The sequence below is a fragment of the Somniosus microcephalus genome, chromosome 19 (assembly GCF_052327205.1).
Source record: "Somniosus microcephalus isolate GS21.2 chromosome 19, FLI_Smic_1.0, whole genome shotgun sequence".
Classification (NCBI taxonomy): Eukaryota; Metazoa; Chordata; class Chondrichthyes; order Squaliformes; family Somniosidae; genus Somniosus; species Somniosus microcephalus.
In genome coordinates, this window is record NC_141005.1 from 22,559,918 (window position 1) to 22,582,662 (window position 22,745).

Sequence of the window (22,745 nt, forward strand, 5' to 3'; positions counted from 1 at the left end):
CTTCAATGGCTAGTAGGGGGAAAGACAGCAAGGATTCCCACACCTGATCATTAGCTAATAACACCTGCTAGAAAGTGCACATACAAAAAAGACCAGCCGGTCCATCGAGTCTGTCCCATTCAGCCACGTAGCAACTAGGCAACACAACCCTGAATATTCCCCACCATCAGCAGCCATTTAATCTCCCAGGAGAGACTAAAAAAAAACAGATTATAAAAAAACCCGAGGCCAATTCAGGGAAAGAAAGGAATTTGGGGAAATTTCTCTCCGACACCCCAAAGATGATTAAAAATGAGCTCCAGGAGATATCCGTGACCATGAGGCACATTACCCAACGTCCCACCTACCTTTTGTATGACGCAAATGTCAGTCTCTTCCAGGATCTTGTCCAGCTCCTTTTTGAAGGTTTGCAGTGAATCTGCCCTCACTGCATGAGCCAGGAACCGTCTACTAAAGGTTTCTGACTACCAGGGTAAAGAAAAGTTTCCTGACACAAACAGAAAATACTGCAGATGCTGGAAATCTGAAATAAAAACAGAAAATGCTGGAGCAACTCAGCAGGTCAGGCAGCATCTGTGGAGAGAAGCAGAGTTCCTAAATGTCTTCAGCATACTTTGTCAACATAATGGAATACAGTACTTATTAAATGTTTTAGTTGTAACCAATGTTCCCTTTAAGCTGCGCCGCGCTCCAAGGGTCCCGCGCAGCCAGTGAGCCGGCTGTTAAATTGAAAAAACCCGCATGTGTGGACTTTTGAATGGGATGGGTCGTGCAGTCTGTTATAATTTTAAAAAGTAGTTGGACAGGTACTTGAAGATGAGGAACTTACAGGGTTACGGATAAAAAGCGGGGGTGTGGGACGAAGCATGACTGCTCGTTCAAAGAGTCAGCATGGGCACGGCCTCTTTCTGTGCTGTAAGTTTCTGTGATTCTATGTACATATTGCCATGGTCTCATTTTTCTCTTTTTAATGTTTTGTTTAGGACAGGCAAGTTCAACAGCTGGGAAACTTGCTGAGAAAATGGCTGACCTGGCATGGGTGTTTGCTGTAAGGGAAGGATTCCGAATCTTCAAATCAATTCCTACTGGAAATCCAGGTCCTCCATTGAGAAAGTACTCTACGTGGAACAGACAGAGGACATCAGCAGCAGGCTTTTTATCTGCCTCGTCACTTGATGTTAACCACTCCAGACATTTGGTGTCAGTTCCTAAAGGACATTTGATTGTCTCACCTGAGGGGCTGCCTGCCCGAGTGCAAGAGTTGTACCACAAACTGACTGTGTTCATGGACAAACATGCCTATCCCCTGGAGCAGGAACTTATGGACCACCAGAGGGCTGAAAATCGATGGATCCCAAATCCTAGAATAGAGGAACTGAAGGTATGTTTGTGAAGGGTATGTCAGGCGTACTTGCATTTCATCGATCCCTACTGAGACACGGGGGGGGGGAATTCGGTATCGCCCATTTTTGGGCGCTAATATCGGCCGGGCGCAAACTTTAGCGCCCAGCACTAATTATCGCCTCCGACTGCAAAATTCGCCTCTTATCGCTCCTGGAGGTGATTTGAGTGCTAAATCAGGCGCTACACACCTCTCAAGGCACAAATGTCAGGGAGCGAGGCGCTACCGAAGCTCAGGCGATGCCAATTACCATGGAAGCCAGACAGACTGGTGCCATCCAGTTCTTAAAGGGGAGGGGCCATCTTGCTGGCCAGCCACACCCTGCTCATTGCAGCCTTGAATCTCGGTCTGGAGAGACCTCTAAAGCTATTGTGTTGGAAGCACTAATGGATAGGCCCAGGGAAAGTGCTCGGCGCTTAGGAACCTCAAGAGTGGTGCTGAGGCCAAAACTCCTTAGGACAGCGTTAAAACCAAAAATTTTGCCGACAAGAAAAGGCAGGAAGCGCCCGCCTTTAAATAGCGCTCCCCCAGCCCCTTCCTGACTTGAAAACGTTCCCCTCTACCTGTTGTTGCTAGCGGCAAGCGCTAAGGCAGGGGGCGCGACTCAATATCCGGTCCGGGGCGTTGTACGCTTGACTGACGTCACGACCTGCGGGCACAGGAGATCGTGGCGGTAGTGTTTAGTGCCGCCGCAAAACGACTGGTCAATTTCAGGAGCGGTGCTAAAATCGCCGCGCTCGGGCGCTAAGTTGCTAGCGCCCCATTAACGCCCCCCGGAAGCGCTAACGGGAGAAGCTAACCAACCAAATTTTTCCCCCATAATGTTCTGGCATGCAATGCCACACCAAAATGTCCACATTCTGAAATAATTTGGTTCCAGAGGCCTGGCCTAGACCAATTTTTAAGAAAGAGGCAATTATTCAGCAGTCCCCGGGGTAGAAGAGGAAGAGGCTTAAGAAAAAAAGTGATATTTTGGGTTACAGACTCTGGGCGCGATCTTGCCAGCCCTGGGGAGGCGGTACTGCCGGGAAAATGGCAGAATTTGGGGGCGTATGTCCAACCCGCCCCCATGCCATCTTGCCAGGAGGCGGGTAGCCGTCCCGCGCCGGGTCCCGTCTCCTTGGAGGCGGGAAAAGATTACAGCCACTTAACTACCTGTTAACAGGTAGTTAACAGGCAGAAAATAGGCTTATCACCATTTTGCCCACACAAGTGTGGGCTTCCCGAAGGCTTCGAACCCCGCCAGGGTCACCAAGGCGAGTAGTGGGTCTGCAGGGGTCGGAGGGATGCAAAAGTGCGCTCTGAAGGTAAGTGATGGGTGCAAGTGTGGAGAGGTGAGTATGTGAGGTGAGTGGAAAGTGTTAGAAAAAGTGTACTTACCTTTGTTTCTTTCTGCAGGCTTCAGTCGGTGTGTATGCGGAGAGTCTCGCACCTCCGCGGTAGAGATGACAGATGGCCGTTGCATTCTCCAGTGCAACAACCATCTCATTTCTGCGAAAGAAAGAGGTTTGATGAGGTCTTTTGACAGATGAAACGTCATACGTTGACGTTCTCTGCAACCGTCTTTCCCTTAATTGGTCTGCTAAAGGTCAATCAAGGGAAAATAGCGTGGGTTGGCCAGAAGTTGATGGAGGCGGGACTGAAACCCGACAAGTGGGAGACCCGCCTCCAAAAGCTCCCCATTGGCAAAATCACCCCCTCTGAGGTAACGGAGAATGCAAGTGTTGGAGAGAGGGAGAACTTTAGCTTTAAAATACTTGAAGCTATTTTGAAAAATAAAATCTTAAGGAATAATTGACACCTATTTTAATTTCCCTTTCCATTCCCACACACAGCTGGAAGCTGCTCCATTTGTATCAGCAGTGCGATCTATCACCAGGCAGCCTGACGGAGCATTCTGTAGATTGGAATCTGGGCTGATCTGTAACATGCATACAGCCTATTACATGGCGGCACTCCACACCAGGCTGGGATGCCGCTCGATGGAGCTGTTCACTCACCGTGGACATTGATAGATTGGCTCATTGCTGTGTGGAGACCTAAAAAGAATCGGGGAAAGAAAAAGATTGTAATACAAATCTCTCTTACTTGAGCTTGTATAGCCTCTTTAGAGTACCTAAACATCCCGAGGTTCTTCAAAAAAGAGGAGAGAGCATGAATATCGAGATAGAAGAATTAAGAAAGGTGACACAGAGCTTCGTTGAAGCGAGAGATTTGAGGAGACTTTTGAAGGTGGGAGGAGATGTAGCAAGGTGGAGGGGGTTTAGGGAGAGAGTTCAGATGCAGGGTCGCGATGGCTGAAAGCTCTGCCATTGATGGTGATGGGGCGAGGCAAGATTGCAGAGCAGGCCAGAGTTAGAAGGTGTGGACTGGTACTTAGGGCAGGAAATGGTTGCAGAGGTAGAGTGGAGCAAAACTGTGAAAGGATTTGTAAACAAGGATGAGGTTTTTGAAGTCAGTATATTGGGGATGAGAAGCTGGTGGAGGTCAGTAAGGATAGGGGTGATAGATGAGCATGACAGAATGTGATGGCACCGTTTTGGAATTGGGGTTTATGTACAGTGGAGGTGAGTAGGGAATTGGAGACATCAAGCCTGTGTGTTTTATGCAGTGTGGGGGGGAGTCGGGCAATGTTATGAAACGAGATGATTATTTTACCTTTTAACATTACCTCATTAGGGTGGGTACTTTTAAATTAATATGTACACTCTCTGACTCAGGATTCAAAAATAACTAGAAGCTGCCTGGGTTAGACATTCCCAACAGAGCTCTACAAAGTCATTCTACCTCCAGCTTGATGGCCGATGTGAGTTTTTGTTCTGAGGACTGGTGCTTCATAGTTGTATGTGGTGGGAGATGACTGAGTTTGGACAGGAATGACTAGAAAATATTCTTTGCAGATAGTAGTGACTAATAACCAGTCGTGAAAGGATTACTTTTTGCATTTTCAGAATGAAGCTAAAGCGGATGGTCTCTGGAACCTATTTTTACCATTGGAAACTGATCCTGAGATTAAGTATGGAGCCGGACTGACGAATCTGGAATATGCTCACCTGTGTGAGGTTATGGGGAGGTCTCTGCATGCTCCTGAGGTATTACTAGAATTATTTGTGAGCCTTTGTTGTGAAGAGTCCACTTGCTTTTTTAGCGTGGCCTAATGAGTGTACTGTACTTTTTTTTTGTCATTCCGAATTCTCTGTTTTACAGGCTTTTAACTGTTCTGCACCAGATACAGGAAACATGGAGGTGCTGGTGAAATATGGGACTGAAGCACAGAAGGAGCAGTGGCTTCTGCCATTGTTGGAAGGGAAAATCAGGTCCTGTTTTGCCATGACTGAGCCCCAGGTATGACAGATATTCTGACCTTTGTTGCTGCCCCACCAACTGCTCCTCCTCCAGTTAAAACCTAAAACAGTCAGAATTATGTTTTACTTTGGAGGAAACCCATTTCAATAAGACATTATATTGACCGATAAATTGCCATTGCGTGTTCCTGGGGACCTGACCTCTGCCTTCTGCATATTTAAAGTTGCCTACAACAAGAGTGCAGCCGGATACAAAGGTATTGAGCACAGATTCCCAGGAGAGTTAACCTTGACAGCTGCTGAGGCATCTTGAAGGCCTGAAGAATCCACTACATGAGCCTTCCCATTGGATAATGCATTCAGATGATGAACAACTCTGGCCCTTGTGTATTGGAGTTCAAAATGCATACTTAGCTGATGGCAATGCTAGGAGATGGCTTCAACACCTGAGGCACTATCAGATGGCTGTCATATGAAAGAAAAACACTTGCATTTCTATAGCGCCTTTCATGACCACCGGACATCCCAAAGCGCTTTACAGCCAATGAAGTACTTTTGAAGTGGAGTCACTGTTGTAATGTGTGAATTAATTCAATGTAATTTTGGACACAAGATTAATATTTATCTCCACTTTAATAGTGCAACAATGTGACTAGGCAGGAGGTTTATACACCCGACAGTAAATCTACAAATAACTTGCTTCCTTTGGCTGCCTCTGCTTGCAAAGGAGTAGTAGCCCTTCATAGTAGCTGTTGGTAGAATTATCTAAATCCTACTCCGAAAAATGGGCCAGTTCAAAAAACAAAGTATAATTTGGTACTGTAATTAATTAAATCGCACACCGATTATTCACAATTAGCCATTTCCAACAGAGGATTGCTTGTTGGGATGGTTAAAGAGATTTAAACATTAATGGCATTTTCCTATCCTGCATTTAATCTACAGATTGGCTGTAGCGGTTTATGGCCTGTCTGTCAATCCTCCACAAGGTACAGAGCAGAACCACAACAGTTACTGCTGAAAAGCTCTGCAACTGCACCACAACAACCTGCACCAATTTAAAGTAGAATAGCAGCAATTATGTTTTTCCCGCCTGTGGAATTCCCTGATATTCCATGGGAAACTCTCTCCCTTGTACATAGTTTAGTTACAGAATTACCTGTCACTTACTAGACCAGGGTTATTGGAACGTGTTGGGCTGTGGGAATCCTATGACTTACTCTTTGGTCATCCAGTTCAATTTCTCCAGGTTTTTTTGTGATCTCAGTGACCACTGGAATCCGATTTCTGACATTTCTAACCATGATACCAGCTGCACAGTGTTGTTGTGCTGGCTGATATACAATTAGAAAACGATTTTATTTTACACATGCGATTTAGTTGTGGGTTAACTACCAATGTACTACTTGGAGTTCTTTTGTTATCAACCTTACTAGAGGCACGTGTATAGCCAATTAAGCAGAACCTATCATCTGCATCCCAGCGACACCTTGTCACCGTATTACTAATGTCCTAGGATTCCCTTTTTGGCCCATTTGGTAAGTGCACTGCTTGCTATAGAACTGAGCTGTACAGATGGGAACCTCAGTCTCCGACTTGTGCAAAGTTAGCTGCTGTCAGCAGTAAGGACACTACAATTGGCCTCTGTGGGTAAAGGTGAGGGGAAAAACTAGCCTGGGTCTCCACTCCTAATCAGTATCCATTGACCCTTGCTGGCAAGTGCATGTCTGGACATCGGGTGAGGAAAGAATATGGCTTGGCTAACACTCCCTGTCAAGGCTCCGCATGAAGAATGACCACTTGACTCTGAATGCTGGTGTCCGTGGAACCATATCCCAGAGAGAATCCGCACCTTTAGGGGAGGGGGAATTTTCTTTATTTTTAACATACTGGTATTCAGGCTTTTTGGCATTGGTAAAGTTTCAACTGCTGCTAATCTTGTAGATTCTGATACGAGAAGGTAGTCACTTTGAAAAGTTACAGGTGACTGTAACGTTCAGAGGTTTCCGATTAATCCATATTGCCTTGTTCTTCTTGTAACGCGCAGGTTGCCTGTTCAGATGCTACGAACATTGAAGCCTCAATCGTTGAGGAGGGGGACATTTATATCCTCAATGGCCACAAATGGTGGACATCGGGTAAGAGTGACCAAGGAAAAATGCACAACATGATTGAGTGAGAATAACGAGAGGATGGGCTGGGTTAGTACACTGTCTATTTATTTCTTGGATCTGGATTTGAAAATAAAACAAAAGTTGGGATGATAAAAGGCCATTTCGCCCATCCTCCACTACCCATTGTGACATCTAATAGTATTTTGATTAATCCAAATGTTTTGCATATTTAGTTCTCACTATAGATGTGTTTCCTGAATTATCCTGATTTCACGCATTTCCACTTATTTACTTCCTTGACTTACTTTGAAGCATCTGTTTGGGTTTACCCTATCTATACTACATCATATTATACACACTTTGAGGGCTGCTTTAACCACCTACTTAAGTTAAAACTTCTCCCCTTTCCTCATAGCTCATCAACTTCACACTTGGTATCAATCTCGCTGCTCTTCTCTGCACCCTTTCTTAAGTAGCCTTTCTTTGGTAGCCAAAATTGAGCGCACTATTCGTGATCTGACCAATTCATTTATGAAGAATGAGAACTGAAATAAAAGGTTTAAAAAGAGCTAAAAAAAATTACCAGTAATACTAATATAGAATAATAGTGCTGCATAAGTCACAGGACGATATAATAGAAATATTTCGGAGTTACATAAGAAAAGTCAAAAAAGATTATTCCGTCCATTATGCTTATCCATTTAGTACTGTAGACCTCCCATTATAGCATTCAGCTGTGGCTTGAATTTCTGTTTTTGCCTCTACCACCCTGAATAACAGATTTATTACTCTTTGAATAAATAAGTTCTTAATATCTGTTTTAAATTTACTTTTCACTTAAAAAAAATATTTTGCTACTCTCCTGGCTTAGAAAGTAATATCCTAGGATACCTTGGCCTAGAAATTCAGTATAGCCACTTTTGGGGCGGTAAAGTCGGGCGGCCGCTAAAGTTTGCGCCCGGCGCAAAGTCGCGCCCCCTTCGCCGATATTCAGTCGCATCGCCCCAAGAGGTTGCTGCTGCGCAAAAACAGGCGATGCACGACTATCTTTAGGCGCTAAGCTGGCGGTGCTGAGCGATAGCCCCGAGGCCGGGCGCAGCGCAGGTGCGGCGAGTTCTTGATTGACGGCAGACACTCTGGCGCCGGTCATCTCTTAAAGGGGGAGGGTGTATTTGTTTGCCTGCCACGCCCTGCACACTGAAGCCCTCAACCTAGGCCTGACCACTTCAGCTTCACCTGTACAACGCCCAGGACTATGGAGAAGGCCAGGGAGAGAGCGCAGCGCTTCAGTGACAGTGACCTGAGGCTGCTGGTTGGCGGAGTGGAGCGCAGGCGCCATGTTTTGTACCCAGAAGGTGGCAAGAGGCTGCTGCCCAGCGCCTACCGGAAAGCCTGGAGGGAGGTGTCCAACAGGGTGTCTTCCAACAGCGTGGTTGCCAGGACTCCTGTACAATGCCGGAAGAAGTTCAACGACCTCACTCGGATTGTCAGGGTGAGTACCCTTTCCAGTGTCCTCCTCATCCTTGCATGTGCACCTCACATTATGGGCAAAGGGACCTGAAAGCCCTAATGGCCAGCCCTCATCCAGCAGCTATGGGCCTGGCATGAAAATCAATTGCACATTCAGCACTTTACACACTGTCCAAGCTATTCGACCATGGGAGGCATTGCAGACAAGACCAGGGCTACACACTGTCCAAGCTATTCGACCATGGGAGGCATTGCAGACAAGATCAGGGCTACACACTGTCCAAGCTATTCGACCATGGGAGGCAGTGCAGACAAGATCAGGGCTACACACTGTCCAAGCTATTCGACCATGGGAGGCAGTGCAGACAAGATCAGGGCTACACACTATCCAAGCTATTCGACCATGGGAGGCAGTGCAGACAAGATCAGGGCTACACACTGTCCAAGCTATTCGACCATGGGAGGCAGTGCAGACAAGATCAGGGCTACACACTGTACTTAGAGGCCGTCCTTTCTCTTGCAGGCCAAGGTTGCGCACAACCGGCGCAACCAAACTGAGACCGGGGGAGGCCGTCCTGACCTCAAAGAGCTCTCCGACCTCGACCAGCGTGTGGACCGCATTATGGGAGGCCGGCTGATTGGCCCCGTCGCCACTGGAGATGCCGACCCTGTTCTGGGCACCAATGGTAAGGGCATCACCTTTTGGACCTCTCTCGTTCCACTTGCGCATCAGATCAGCATCCTTTGCCACTGTCCGACCAATGCGGTGAATGGCACCACTCATGCCTCCCTCGCTGCCGCCCTGTCCTCACTCTAAAGCTACTCTTGTGCCTTCCTGCTTTCAGATGGTGAATCGCCAGGTGAGGAGGCGGGCGCTCAAGCTGCCACTGTCAGCCCTTCGGAAGACGAGGAGGAGGAAGAGGAAGCCGGCCCATCAGTGCCACACTGAGCCGTGCCAGCCCATGGCGATGTAGGGGACACGTCTTCCCTGGAGGGGAGCCGGGGGGAAGGGTCGGAGGAGAGTGAAGCTCCGGGGCCCAGCGGCCTGCAGCAACGCGGGAGGGGTGGGGAAGCTCGGCGGACTTCTCCCCAGAGGGTGAGTGCGGCCTCCAGTCCTGCGACGGTCAGCGCAGAGGAGGTGCGCCTCCTAGAGGAAATGGCCGTCCAGGCTGAGCGCAGGCACACTGAGCTCATGGCTGCAGTGGGAAGGATGCCTGACTCCATAGAGTCACTGGCAAGGAGTGTGCAGGAATTCGGGTCAGCACAGGCCAGGAGTCTGCAACAATTCAGTGCAGCACAGGCCAGGAGTCTGGAACAGTTCAATGCAGCACAGGCCAGGAGTCTGCAGGACATCAATGCAGCACAGGCCAGCAGTCTGCAGGACATCGCGGCAGCACAGGCCAGGAGTCTGCAGGACTTCGCGGCAGCACAGTCGGCTTCTAGCCAAGTGCTCAGTCGTGCCGTCCATTCACTGGCTGGTGTGATGCGGACACAGACCAGGGCCACACGGGCACTAACTGCTGCCACCCTCGCTGGATCAGCCAGGCATCGCCAGGGCACTCGCCGCGCAGCAGCAGCCCAGCAGTCTGTCCTTCAGCTGTTTGCTGCGCATGCTGCAGTGCTGGCCCGTGCGAGTGCCAATGTGTCAGGCGACCAGCGAGCACCTGCGATCTGCCAGGTTGCCACCATTCCTGCAGCCGACACTGCCACTCCGCCACTGCAGCTGCCAGGAGCTGCTGGACACACTGCTGCCGCCCAGCCAGAGTTGGAGCAGTCAGCAGCCGGCCACTCCAAGGCCAGAGCTGGTGCAGGCCGACCCCCAAGGGCATCTGCCGTCTCGCCATCTGCCCCTCAGCAGCCTTCCCCCAGCCTTGCTGCAGCCACTGGGCTCCCATTGAGGAGCAGCAGGGCGGGCAGGGGCCAGCCAAGGATGCGCAAGGCATCGCCCTCGCAGGGCAAAAAGTAGAGGTATGCACAAATGCCTGGTGCTTGTTGGAAGGCCGACACTGGTGCAGTGTTTTTGTGTAAGGCCGAGACTGGTGTCTATCTTTATTTGTGTAAGGCTGAGACTGGTGTCTATCTTTATTTGTGTAAGGCCGAGACTGGTGTCTTTCTTTTTGTAAGGCCGAGACTGGTAGTTTTGTGTTTTTGGAGGGGGCTTCTCCACATGAGCATGTAATGTGGGAAGGGCAGAGGTTTTCAATAAATTTTTGTTGTTAAATTGCAGTGTGCATGGTTTTTTGGTTAAGTCCTGGTTGCCCTGCTCGGCTGAGGGCTTGTGGAGCGGCTACATTCATCTGCTGACATTGGCACAAGCCAGTCCCTGAGAGGGGGCCTAGAACCGACGTTCAATAAGCCGGCGACGGGCGGCCCTTGCACTTTGTGCCTCCCTCCTGTGCTGGTCCTCCTCCTCCTCCTCCTGCTCCTCCTCCTGAGGTGGTCCTCCAATCTGTGGTGGCAGTGGCTGAGTCCTGCGGATAGCCAGGTTGTGCAGCATGCAGCAAACGACCACGAAATGGGAGACTCGCTCCGGAGAATACTGCAGGGCTCCACCGGAACGATCGAGACAGCGGAACCGTTGCTTCAGGACGCCGATTGTTTGTTCGATGATGTTCCTGGTCGCTTGATGGCTCTCGTTGTATCGCTCTTCAGCAGGGGTGCTGGGCGCACGGAGCGGGGTCATCAGCCAGGTACACAAAGGATAGCCTTTGTCCCCGATAAGCCATCCTCGTGGGCGAGGCTGTGCCTGGAACATGTCTGCCACAGAAGTCTGTCGCAGGATGAAGGCATCGTGGCTGCTGCCTGGAAATCGGGCATTGACAGCTAGGATGAGCTGCCTGTGGTCACACACCAGCTGTACGTTCAGCGAATGGTAGCCCTTCCGGTTGCGGTAATCCTCGGCATTCTCCAGAGGTGCCCGCAAAGCCACATGCGTGCAGTCAATGGCGCCCTGCACCATGGGGAAGCCCGCGAATGCTGCAAAGCCCATTGCACGCTGTTGCTGCTTGTCAAGGGCCATGGAGAAGGAGATGAACTGACGTCTCCTTTTGAAAAGGGCATTGGTCACCTGGCGGATGCAGCAATGCACGGCGAACTGGGAGATGTTGGCAATGTCCCCAGTAGCGGATTGGAAGGAGCCGGTGGCATAAAAGTTGAGAGCTACCGTCACCTTCACTGCCACCGACAGAGACGTCCTGCTCCTCAGCTGTGGCTGCAGATCAACGGCAAGCAGCTGGCAGATCTCTGTGACCACCTCCCTTCTGAATCGCAGCCTCCGAACACACTGCTCCTCAGACATGTTGAGATAGGAGAACTGCTGGCGGTATACCCTGGGTGGGTAAGGCCTCCTTTGCCGACGCCTGTTGCCCCCTCTCCGTCTAACCAGGGCTGCCACTCTCTCACGGCGTCTGTGAGCCCTTTGGATGTAATTGAGAAAGCCAGCGTTGACACCCATTGCAGCCCCCATAATATGCTGGCAAACAGTGAGATGTCAATGAAGGCAATAACTTTTTGAAAGCTGTGGCCTGAAGCCAGAAGTACCTGTCCGAGTGTTGGGCCAAAGCAGAAAGCTATCTACCTTGGTCTCTCTCCAAAGATCCGTTTCGCAAGAAGGTGTGCTGCAAAATGGCAGCCTTTTATATTGCAGGATGAGTGCCCTTTAATTTGCGCCCCCCATGCCCCGCATTGGCTGAGCACCGTTCCACTTAACAGTCGCTAGGGGCGCCAGGCGCACAATGGGGCGGCGTGACTGAAGTTCCGGTTGGGGGCGCACAAAGGGCGTTGCACGAGGAAATGACGTCATGATCTGCGCGCGCAGCTGAGCACACGCAAAGACTTTGCGCCGGCGCTAAATCTCTAGTGAAGTTGGGGCGAGGCGCAGTTCGCGCTGCGCCCGGGCGCTACCCGCCTAGCGCCCGACATCTACTCCTCCTAAGGCGCTAACGGCTGGCGCAGCCAACTGAATTTCGAGGCCCTTGTCTCTACACTATGTAATACTCATTGATGTTCCTCAGGACCTCTTTAAATGGCTTCTTCCTTGGCTATAGAGCTTAAGCTTGAGCTTTTCTGATCTTTCCTTGTAGCTCACTTTGTATTTTTGTGGTATGGTGACCAGAACTAGGGAGAAAATTATCAGTGTGTTATAACTGAATTAATATGAGCAGTGTGATCACTGTGTTACATGATTCTATCTCTGGCAGCATGACAACCACCCGTGATTCTCTGGTCTTGGGTGTGATCGTAGCTGTTGATCCTTTGTGTATCTTGACAGGCGCAATGGATCCCCGCTGCAAACTCTGTGTGTTTATGGGAAAGACTGATCCACAGGCTCATCGACACAGACAGCAGTCCATGATTCTGGTTTCTATGGATACGCCAGGGGTTAAGGTTGTCCGACCCCTATCTGTTTACGGGATGGAAGACCCCCCAGGTGAGGCAGGCGATTATTGGAGGACCACCTGAGTGAGGTGAAAGTGCATTGTACAATTGAGGGACCTGTGTAGGTGAGCAGGGTATGTGTTTGGAAATAACCCTGGAAAAAGGTTACATTTGGAAGGTGCCCAAGATGACGCAGTTGGTTCTGGTATAGTGGATATCTCGGCTGAAGCAGTGTTAGAAATTCTCTTTGTCCGTTGGCTGTAAGGACTCCATCAAGTAAGTTTATTTAGTCTCAACTCACTAAACTGCCCCTAATGTGATGTGAAATTGCAGTCTCATTCAGGGAAACTACAGGCTGGCTGGTGTGAAAGTGCCACATTGATTCAGAAGAGGTGGTTTTCTGAGGTTGGAACAAAGTGGAGGGGACTTTATTCTCTACCTAACTCTGTTGTTTTTGATCTGAGAGTGCTTGTTGCTGACACTGGGTGCTTGAAATGGGAAACTGTTCCACTTCCAAGCAGTGATGTCCATCACCTTGATGAGCCTAAAATTCACAAAACTTAAATGCCTCCAAGATTGCTGTCTCTGCGCAGTTCCCTTTATCTGGCAATGGGAATAAAGGAACCACGGGTTTCCTGTCACTGTTGTGCTGTGCCCAGATGGTAGGTGTCTCACTCTTGGACAGGATGAATGCCTGTAAGAATTTGTCTTCTCTTATAGATGAAGCAGTCATTTACTGTAAAGCATTTCAGCTGGCACCCTGAGCAATATATGGGGTTTTGTTAGAGCAGATAGGGCGAAACTGTTTTCATTGGCAGGAGGGTCAGTAACCAGAAGACACAAATTTAAGATAATCAGCAAAAAAGCCAGAGGAGAATTCTTTTTACACAGCGAGTTGTTATGATCTGGAATGCACTGCCTGAAAGGGCGGTGGAAGCAGATTCAATAGTAACTTTCAAAAGGCAATTGGATAAATACTTGAAAAGGAAAAAATTGCAGGGCTATGGGGAAAGAGCAGGGGAGTGGGACTAATTGGCTAGCTCTTTCAAAGAGCTGGCACAGGCACAATGGGCCGAATGGCCTCCTTCTATGCTGTATGATTTTATCAACATATGCTGCAAGCTGGGTGGCTCAGACGAGAACTAATGAGGCCACTCACTAGTGCCATGGGATAGCAGAGCTACCTGAATAAATTATCTGTAACTAGTCTGAAGAGAAGAGATGGGGAGTTTATCCAGCTGCCAGGACAGGAGGGGAGGAAGGGCTGATCCAGTTGTTGGGCTTGGTTGGAAGGGTGGGGAAGAAGTAGAAATGATGCAACTGTCTGGACTGAGAGCGAGAAGGGAGATGATGGTACAGCTGTAATGCTGAGAGGAGGGAGATATGGCTGTAGTTGTGATCGGGTATAAAAACACATTTGTTCCTTTCCTTTAGGAGGTCATGGAGAACTTGTATTTGAAAATGTTCGAGTGCCAAAAGAGAACATTTTATTGGGGCCTGGTCGAGGCTTTGAAATTGCCCAAGGTAGGCTGGGACCAGGAAGGATACACCACTGCATGCGACTCGTTGGCTATGCAGATCGAGCTTTGCAACTTATGAAGGAACGGGTGAGTTTTTTATTCGTTCACGGGATGTGGGCGTTGCTTTTAAGACAATCTGGATCATGCACCATTCAGATCTAGGCCAAAGGTGGCTGTTTAAAAGCGCCCCTCACTGATGACTGTTACATGCAAACCCACATTGCTTGTTGCTATTAGTATGGGAGTAAATGCCCTGTACTCCAAAAGTGGCTCATTGTGTGCAGAGATGTTTTGACAATATAAAATGCTATATCAATGAAATAATTTAATTTTCTCTGATTTGCTCTGTTGTGATGGGGTAGGATGTGGCTTCAATCTCATGTGTTTTTTCATTTTTCTCGTCCCTTACATGGTGACTTTACCTTTTCTACTTCTGTACATGGAGAAGGGATGAAGTGGAGGGTTGATCACAGCACCTTGTGACAAGCTGAGGAGATGCCTTGTTGGGAGCCGAGAACAGCTTAATGGGTGCAGAATAGTCAGTGACCAAAGATTTAGACTGGAATAAATGGAATTGGCCCTGTGCCAGGTAGAGCAGGTAGGTTCCAGGTTTGATCCCTAGAGTTAGTGATTCTTAGCCAGGACAGCAGTGGAGGAACTACAATAGGCCTTGGTGTTCTTGAGCTAGAGAGGAAGGGGGAAATTGGCACTATCATCAATGAAGTGAGGAAGCTAGAGAACGAACTTCTCGATGCGCTAGTCAAAGGTTAATTTGAGGAGACTGTCAGGAAATTCCAGCTTGCAAGTGTTGATGTGGGATCTGAGACTACATAGAAGAGATGTCTGTATAACTGAGACACATGACCATTCCGCTCACCGGGGCCGATACCCAGTGGCACCAGCGAGAATACTTTTAGCAAGCTGCCAGCACTGAATGAGCACTGACAGGCAGCTCGTTGATCGGAGGTGTGGGGGCAATCTGACGGTACGTCTGCAGCGTTAAGCCTTTAAAGGGGGAGGGGGGAGGGAATGAAGGGACTGCCAGCGGGTGATAAGATTCATGCTCCTCCTGGCCCCACCAAAATCAGTACCACAACATTTTCTCCCATTTTCAGAGCTGCCTGCAGCAGTCACTTTAAAGACATAGGACCCCATTTTACATATTTAAGTAGGCAGCTCACCTGTTTCCTGGTCCACTTAAAAAATATGGTGGGTCGAACATTGCTGGGAAAGGGGTAAGTAGTGCACCACGATTTTCAGCGTCTACTGCTCCATTCCTGCTTGAAACAAAAATTGGACTCGCTATGACTCCAACTTTGCTGAGTAATTGTCACTGAAATATATAGGGCTCTCTGCAGCGAACGAACGTCACCAGCCGTTCGTTACACTTGTATTTGTCCATAGACTTTCTACGGGATTTTGCACTGGAAGTTCGCCTGTGTGAACAGGGCAAGTAATTGTGTATCTCCTTAACCAATCAGATTGAAGAATCGTTAATGAGCAGCGCAGAGTCTGAACCAGGAAGTGTCAGTTAGAATATTTAGTTCAATGTCAAATCATGTAAAGAAAGATGGGATTAAGAGAGCGAGATAAGAGACAGAAAGGTAAAGTTAAAAAAAATTAAATTTAAATTTGTTTATTTTTAAAATCTCCAACAATAATTAAAATTTGAAGGAATGAGACTCCACACTTGTAAAAATTAATTTTCAGTGCCAGAGAAGTTGTTTGGCAATAATTAAGACTTGTCACTGTTAAAAATCAATTTACACTGGAATGGACCAGCTCAAACTTTTTCTGGCGAGTTTATATACTAAACAGCAACTTCTGGTGTCCGCATATGCGCAGTAAAATGTGGAAATCATGAAGTTGCTGTCCGAGTTGCCCTGCTCCTCCAGAAGCTGCGCTATACCGGTATCTCACTGAGAGACTTGGCATTTAAATACATGGAAGGGCATGAAGTTGCTGTACTTATGTGTATTTAAATGCCAAGTCTCTCAGTGAGATACCGGTATAGCGCAACCTCCTCATCTACCATAGCTTTGGCAAAGTCCTCCTCCTTGGTAAACACCGATGCAAAGTACTCATTTAGTACCTCAGCTATGCCTCTGCCTCCACCAATAGTTCTCCATTTTGGTCCCTAACCAGCCCCACCGCTCCTTTGACAACCCTTTTACAGTTAATACGCCTATAGAAGACCTTTGGATTCCCCTTTATGTTAGCTGCTAATCTATTCTCGTACTGTCTCTTTACCTCATTTATTTCCTTTTTCACTTCTCTGTACTTTTTATATTCACCCTGATTCTGCCTTGTATTATCAAGCTGACATCTGTCAAATGCCCCCTTTTTCTGCTTCGTCCTACTCTCCAACTCCTTTGTCATCCAGGGAGCTCTGGCTTTGGTTGTCCTCCCTTTCCCCCTTATAGGAATGTACCTAATGAACCATCTCGTCTTTAAAGGCCGCCCATTGCTTCGTTATATTTTTGCCTGCCAGTCTGACTCCAATTTACCTGGGCCAGATCCCTCCTCAATTCACTGAAATTAGCCTTCCTCCAGTTAAGTATTTTTATTTTAGATTGCTCCTGGTCCTTCTCCATAACTAATCCAAACCTTACGATACTATGATCGCTATTTCTGAGATTTTCTCCAACTGTGACATTCTCCATTTGACCCACTTCATTCCCCAGGACTAGATCCAGCAATGGCTTCATCCTCCTTGGGCAGGAAACATACTGATCAAGAAAATCTCCTGAACACACTTCAGAAATTCCTCCCCTTCTCTGCTCTTAACACAATCACAATCACTGCTCCATTCAATATTGGGGTAGTTCAAGTCTCCCATTATCACTAGCCTATAGTTCTTGCACCTCTCAGTAATTTCTTTGCAAATCTGCTCCTCTGTCTCCTTCCCATTATTTGGTGGCCTATAAAATACACCAATTAGGGTATTAGCTCCTTTATTGTTTCTCAACTCCAACCAAATAGATTCTGTCTTTGGTTCCTCAAGGGCATTCTCTCTTTCTAGCACTGTAATATTTTCATTAATCAAAACTGCTACCTCTCTTTTTTCCCTTCCCTATCTTTCCTGAATACATTGTAGCCAGGAATATTAAGCATCCAATCCTCCCCTTTTTTGAGCCAGGTCTCAGTTATCGCCACTGATGCGCTATCAATTCTAATAAAAGGCTAGGCAGAGTTCAGAACAACAGGCTTTTATTAACTACTGAATTGCACTTCAGACAGATCAGGACTATGCCTCTAGTGGACGACCGAATGCCAGGAGCTGCCATGCGGCCGCTCTTATACTCGGTAGCCCAGGGGCGGAGTCAGCTGAGGCATAGTCAGGCACAACAGTGAAACAAGAGTGAACGACAACAACAACAACAACAACAGTGAACACAGTGAACTACAGTGGTTTACCACAGCCACTACATCATATTCCCACGTGGCTATTTGCACCTGTAGCTCACCAACCTTATTAAACATGCTTTGTCCTTTTACACACATCACTCCAAATCTAACTTAGACCTCTTTGTATTTTCCATGACCCTACCTAATTCTGTATTATTCCTAACTCTAACTGTCTGTCCTAGTCCTCTGTGCACTTTGTTTCTACTTTTTATTACTACATCCTGGTGCCCAACCCCCCTGGGTAATTAGTTTAAACCCACCCCCACAGCATTAGTTAACCCTCCCGCAAGGATATTGGTCCCAGGTAGTGTTGCCAGCTCTGGTTGGAGGTATTCCTGGAGGTAGGCCATGTGACATTCTCAACACATGACATCTGACCATGTGATGCCAGAGCACGTGACATCTGACCCAAACCCCCCCGCCCCTTTTCTTTCTGTCTTGGTGCTCTGCCTTCCACAGAAACAAACTACAAGCCCTACCCATCATTGCCTTGCCTCAAGCTTCGAAAATACAGGTTGAGCGTCCCAAATCCAGGGTTCTGGAATCCGGACTCTGGGACGATTGGTGGCAGGGGTCTGGAATCCATAAAATGTTCCGGAATCCGGACATCCTGAGGGAGGCTTACCAAAACCGGAAATAGCGCAACCTGGTCCCAGGCATTTTTGGACTCAGCACGTGTTTCTGATGTCCGAAGTCCGGAAATATTGCAACCTGGGCTCGGGCGTTTCCGGACTTCAGACATCAGAAACACGTTCCGAAGTCTGTAAAAAACCCGAAAACTGGCTCGGCCTCGGTCCTGCGGTTGCCAGATTCAGGATGCTCAACCTGTACCTTAGTTTCACCTTCACTGACTCACCCCCCAAATCACCCACTCACTCACTCGCTGGCTCCCAAATCAGTCACGTGCAAAAACATTGCTCACTGATGCCTCAAAATACAGACAATCGGGGAGCAGCCTTTTCTCGCAAATCGTGTTGCCAACTCTGGTTGGAGGAATTCCTGGAGGTATGGTCATGTGACCATCCCACCACATGACATCTGACCATGTGTTGCCTGATCATGTGACATCTGCCCACATGACTTCTACAAATGTTATTACATTGTAGCCAGGATTGTTTTTAGAGTCATAGTCATTATGGCACAGAAGGAGGCCATTCAGCCCATCGAGTCCGTGCCGGCTCTCTGTAGAGCAATCCAGTCAGTCCCATTCCCCCGCTCTATCCCCGTAGCCCTGCAAGTTTAATTCTCTCAAGTGCCTATCCAATTTCCTTTTGAAATCATTGATCGTCTCCGCTTCCACCACCCTCATCGGCAGCGAGTTCCAGGTCATCACCACTCGCTGCGTAAAAAAGTTCTTCCTCACGTCCCCCCTGTATCTCTTGCCCAAAACCTTAAATCTGTGTCCCCTAGTCCTTGTACCATCAGCGAATGAGAACAGCCTTTCTCTGTCTACCTTATCCAAACCCGTCATAATCTTGTACACCTCTATCAAATCTCCCCTCAACCTCAATTGCTCCAAGAAGAACAACCCCAGCTTCTCCAACCTAACCTTGTAGCTAAGATCCCTCATTCCTGGAACCATTCTGGTAAATCTCCTCTGCACCCTCTCAAGAAACTTCACATCCTTCCTAAAGTGTGGTGACCAGAACTGGACGCAATACTCTAGCTGTGGCCTAACCAGAGCTTTATAAAGGTCCAGCATAACTTCTCTACATTTGTACTCAATACCTCTATTTATGAAGCCCAAGATCCCTCAATATATCCTGCCACCTTCAAAGATCTATGCACATGAACTCCCAGGTCCCTCTGTCCCTGCACACTCTTTAGAACTGTGCCATTAAGTCTATATTGCCTCGCCCTATCCCTTCTGCCAAAATTCATCGCCTCACACTTCTCTGTATTGTCCCTCCTAGTTTTCTATGCACCATGTCACTCCTCTCTGCTGCTGTGTCCTGGTGCCCCTCCGCCAGTGTGTGTTTTTTGCTATCTTATTTTCTTCTGCTTTTTTTCCCCTTCTGTCTCGACCCCCTTGCCTTTGTGTCACTCCTGCTCAAATGTTTGAGGCCTATCAGCACTATAAAATGCCATTGAAAAGTTAATTGAAAACCTATCTTTATTGCTCTGCTGCTATGATAACAGGCCCGCGGCCTGCTCCCAGGCTGACATCAATGCTCCCTGTAGCTTCCTCCAGCAGGTGCCAGCGATCAGTCTTGCCTCCCAGTTTTGAATTATTGGCAAATGACCATTATTTTAATTTTTAAGTTTGATAATTCCCCCAGATCACATCTACCGCACCTTTTCTGCATGATATTAAAAAAAAACCAACTACCTTTTTATAGTCAAAGTATCTTCCTCAGTCGTAAGATCACGACACTGCACCCTGTGGATGCCACAAGTGTGGCTTCTTTTGTCAATATGTGTTGTGTGGAACGGGACCTTTCCTTGTATTGTTTTCCTCATTCTGCGAATCAACTGATGAAATTTGCAACTGTAACTCGAGACTGATCTGAGTGGAGAAAAAATAAGGTGATACTGTATGTGAGTGTCGCATTCTAGCCAAAAGACCATCTTATTTTTTGCAGTTTTAAAGAAAGGTCCACACCCAAAACTTTAACAGGTCTGATCACTCCGCAGATGCTGGCAGACCTGCTGAGTGTTTCCAGTGTTTTCAGTTTTTGTTTCAGAGTTCCTGCATCTGTGTTTTTTTGCTTTTTGTTTATTTTCTAAGGTTGACTTGTGTGTCTCTAACCCTGGCAGAAATGTGAAGTATGGGAGGCTGGGGTACTGACGGGTTTATTTCGTCCATCAGTGGAACTCTGGCTAATTTTAGATCCTCCTAACCCTGAGTAGTCTAAATTATGGCCCGCAGGCCATAGGCGACCAATAAGCCCTGTCAATACGACCCATAAAGCCCAGGCAACTCTGTTCTATTTGTGCCTCTTACTGCTGGCATGTTCTGTCACTTTTGTGTTTCTGGATGTTTGCAAAGGATTGTTCTTGGTGTTGCAGCCTCAATAAATAAATGGTAAATAAGGTGATATGTTAGAAGGATTATCAAATGAGCCTATATGGGTTGAACTAAAGAACAAAAAAGGGACAATCACACTGCTGGGAGTGTACTATAGACCCCCAAACAGTCCGAGGGAGATAAAAGAGCAAATTTGTAGGCAAATTTCTGACAAGTGCAAAAACAATAAGGCAGTAATAGTGGGGGATTTCAATTACCCCAATATTAACTGTGATACTACCAGTGTAAAAGGTATAGAGGGCACAGAATTCCTAAATTGCATTCTGGAGAACTTTTTTAGCCAATACATAGCAAGCCCAATAAGAGGGGGGGCATTTCAGGATTTCGTTTTAGGGAATGAAGTTGGGCAGGTAGAAGGAGAATCACTGGGAGAGCATTTTTGTGGTAGTCATCATAATTCAGTTAGTATTAGCATAATTATGGATAAGGACAAAGAAAAAACAGGAGTAAGGGTTCTAAATTGGGGGAAGGCCAATTTTACTAGGTTGAGAAGTAATTTAGCAAAAGTGGACTGGAAACAGTTACTTGAAGGTAAATCAGTGTCAGAGTAGGGGGAGGAATTCAAGAGGGAGATACATGGAGTTCAGGGTAAACATGTTCCCATAAAGAAAAAGGGTAGAACTGCCAAATTTAGAGCCCCCTGGATAAAAGGTGCTTTCAGGGTAAGATGAGGCAAAAAAGGGAAGCCTATATCAGATATCGTGAGCTCAATACTGCAGAAAGCCTAGAAGAGTATAGAAAGTGTAGGGGTGAAATTAAGGAGGAAATTAGGAAAGTAAAAAGAGGGCATGAAAAAACACTGGCAAGTAGAAGCAAAGAAAACCCAAAGATCTTTTATAATTACATAAAGAGCAAGAGGATAACTAAGGAAAGAGTAGGGCCTATCAGGGACCAAAATGGTGATCTATGTGCGGAGGATGTGGGGAAGGTACTTAATGAATACTTTGCAGCTGTCTTCACAAAAGAGAGGGACGATGCCGACATTGAAGTTGAGGAAGAAGATAGTGAAATATTGGACGGGATAAACATAGTAAGAGAGGAAGTATTAAGGGGTATAGCATCCTTGAAAGTAGATAAATCGCCAGGGCCGGATGAAATATATCCGAGGATATTAAAAGAAGCAAGGGAGGAAATTGCGGAGGCTCTGACCATCATTTTCCAATCCTCCCTGGCTACAGGTGTAGTGCCAGATGATTGGAGAACTACTAACGTTGTACCATTGTTTAAAAAGGGAGGAAGGGATAAACTGAGCAATTACAGGCCAGTTAGTTTAACCTCGGTAGTGGGCAAATTACTGGAATCAATTCTGGGGGACAGTATAAACCTTCATTTAGAAAGACACAGATTAATCAAGGACAGTCAGCATGGTTTTGTTCAGGGAAGGTCGTGTCTGACTAACTTGATTGAATTCTTTGAGGAGGTAACAAGGAAGGTCGATGAGGGCAGTGTGTTTGATGTAGTCTACATGGATTTTATCAAGGCTTTTGACAAGGTCCCACATGGCAGGCTGATCAAAAAAGTAAAAGCCCATGGGATCCAAGGGAGAGTGGCAAATTGGATCCAAAATTGGCTCAGTGGCAGGAAGCAAAGGGTAATGGTTGAGGGGAGTTTTTGCGACTGGAAGGCTGTTTCCAGTGGGGTTCCACAGGGCTCAGTACTCGGTCCCTTACTTTTTGTAGTATATATTAATGATTTAGACTTGAATGTAGGGGGCATGATAAAGAAATTTGCAGCTGATACAAAAATTGTCCGTGTGGTTGACAGTGAGGAGGAAAGCCTGAGACTGCAGGAAGATATCAATGAACTGGTCAGTTGGGCAGAAAAGTGGCAAATGGAATTCAATCTGGAAAAGTGTGAGGTAATGCATTTGGGGAGGGGCAACATGGCAAGGGAATACACAATTAATGGGAGGATACTGAGAGGTGTGGAGGAACAGAGGGACCTTGGAGTGTATGTCCACAGATCCTTAAAGGTGGCAGGACAGGTCGATAAAGTAGTTAAAAAGGCATACGGAATGCTTTCCTTTATTAGCTGAGGCATAGCATATAAGAGCAGGGAAGTTCTGCCAAAACTGTATAAAACACTGGTTAGGCCACAGCTTGAGTACTGCGTGCCGTTCTG

The 22,745-nt window shown here is 47.3% G+C and overlaps 1 protein-coding gene across 7 annotated transcripts in view; it reads left to right on the plus strand.

The window, feature by feature from the left end:
* Positions 1 to 22,745, plus strand: part of LOC147103625 (acyl-CoA dehydrogenase family member 10-like) — a 65,274-nt gene that overhangs the window by 33,010 nt on the left and 9,519 nt on the right. For 6 of the 7 annotated variants that reach the window (XM_085961371.1, XM_085961368.1, XM_085961374.1 and 3 more), the window contains exons 13-18: positions 984 to 1,381; positions 4,354 to 4,494; positions 4,610 to 4,747; positions 6,755 to 6,845; positions 12,562 to 12,720; positions 14,103 to 14,275. In XM_085961371.1, the coding sequence (XP_085817497.1) occupies positions 984 to 1,381; positions 4,354 to 4,494; positions 4,610 to 4,747; positions 6,755 to 6,845; positions 12,562 to 12,720; positions 14,103 to 14,275 (1,100 nt within the window). The remainder of the gene's footprint in view (positions 1 to 983; positions 1,382 to 4,353; positions 4,495 to 4,609; positions 4,748 to 6,754; positions 6,846 to 12,561; positions 12,721 to 14,102; positions 14,276 to 22,745) is intronic. The other variant, XM_085961375.1, reaches the window with a different exon arrangement.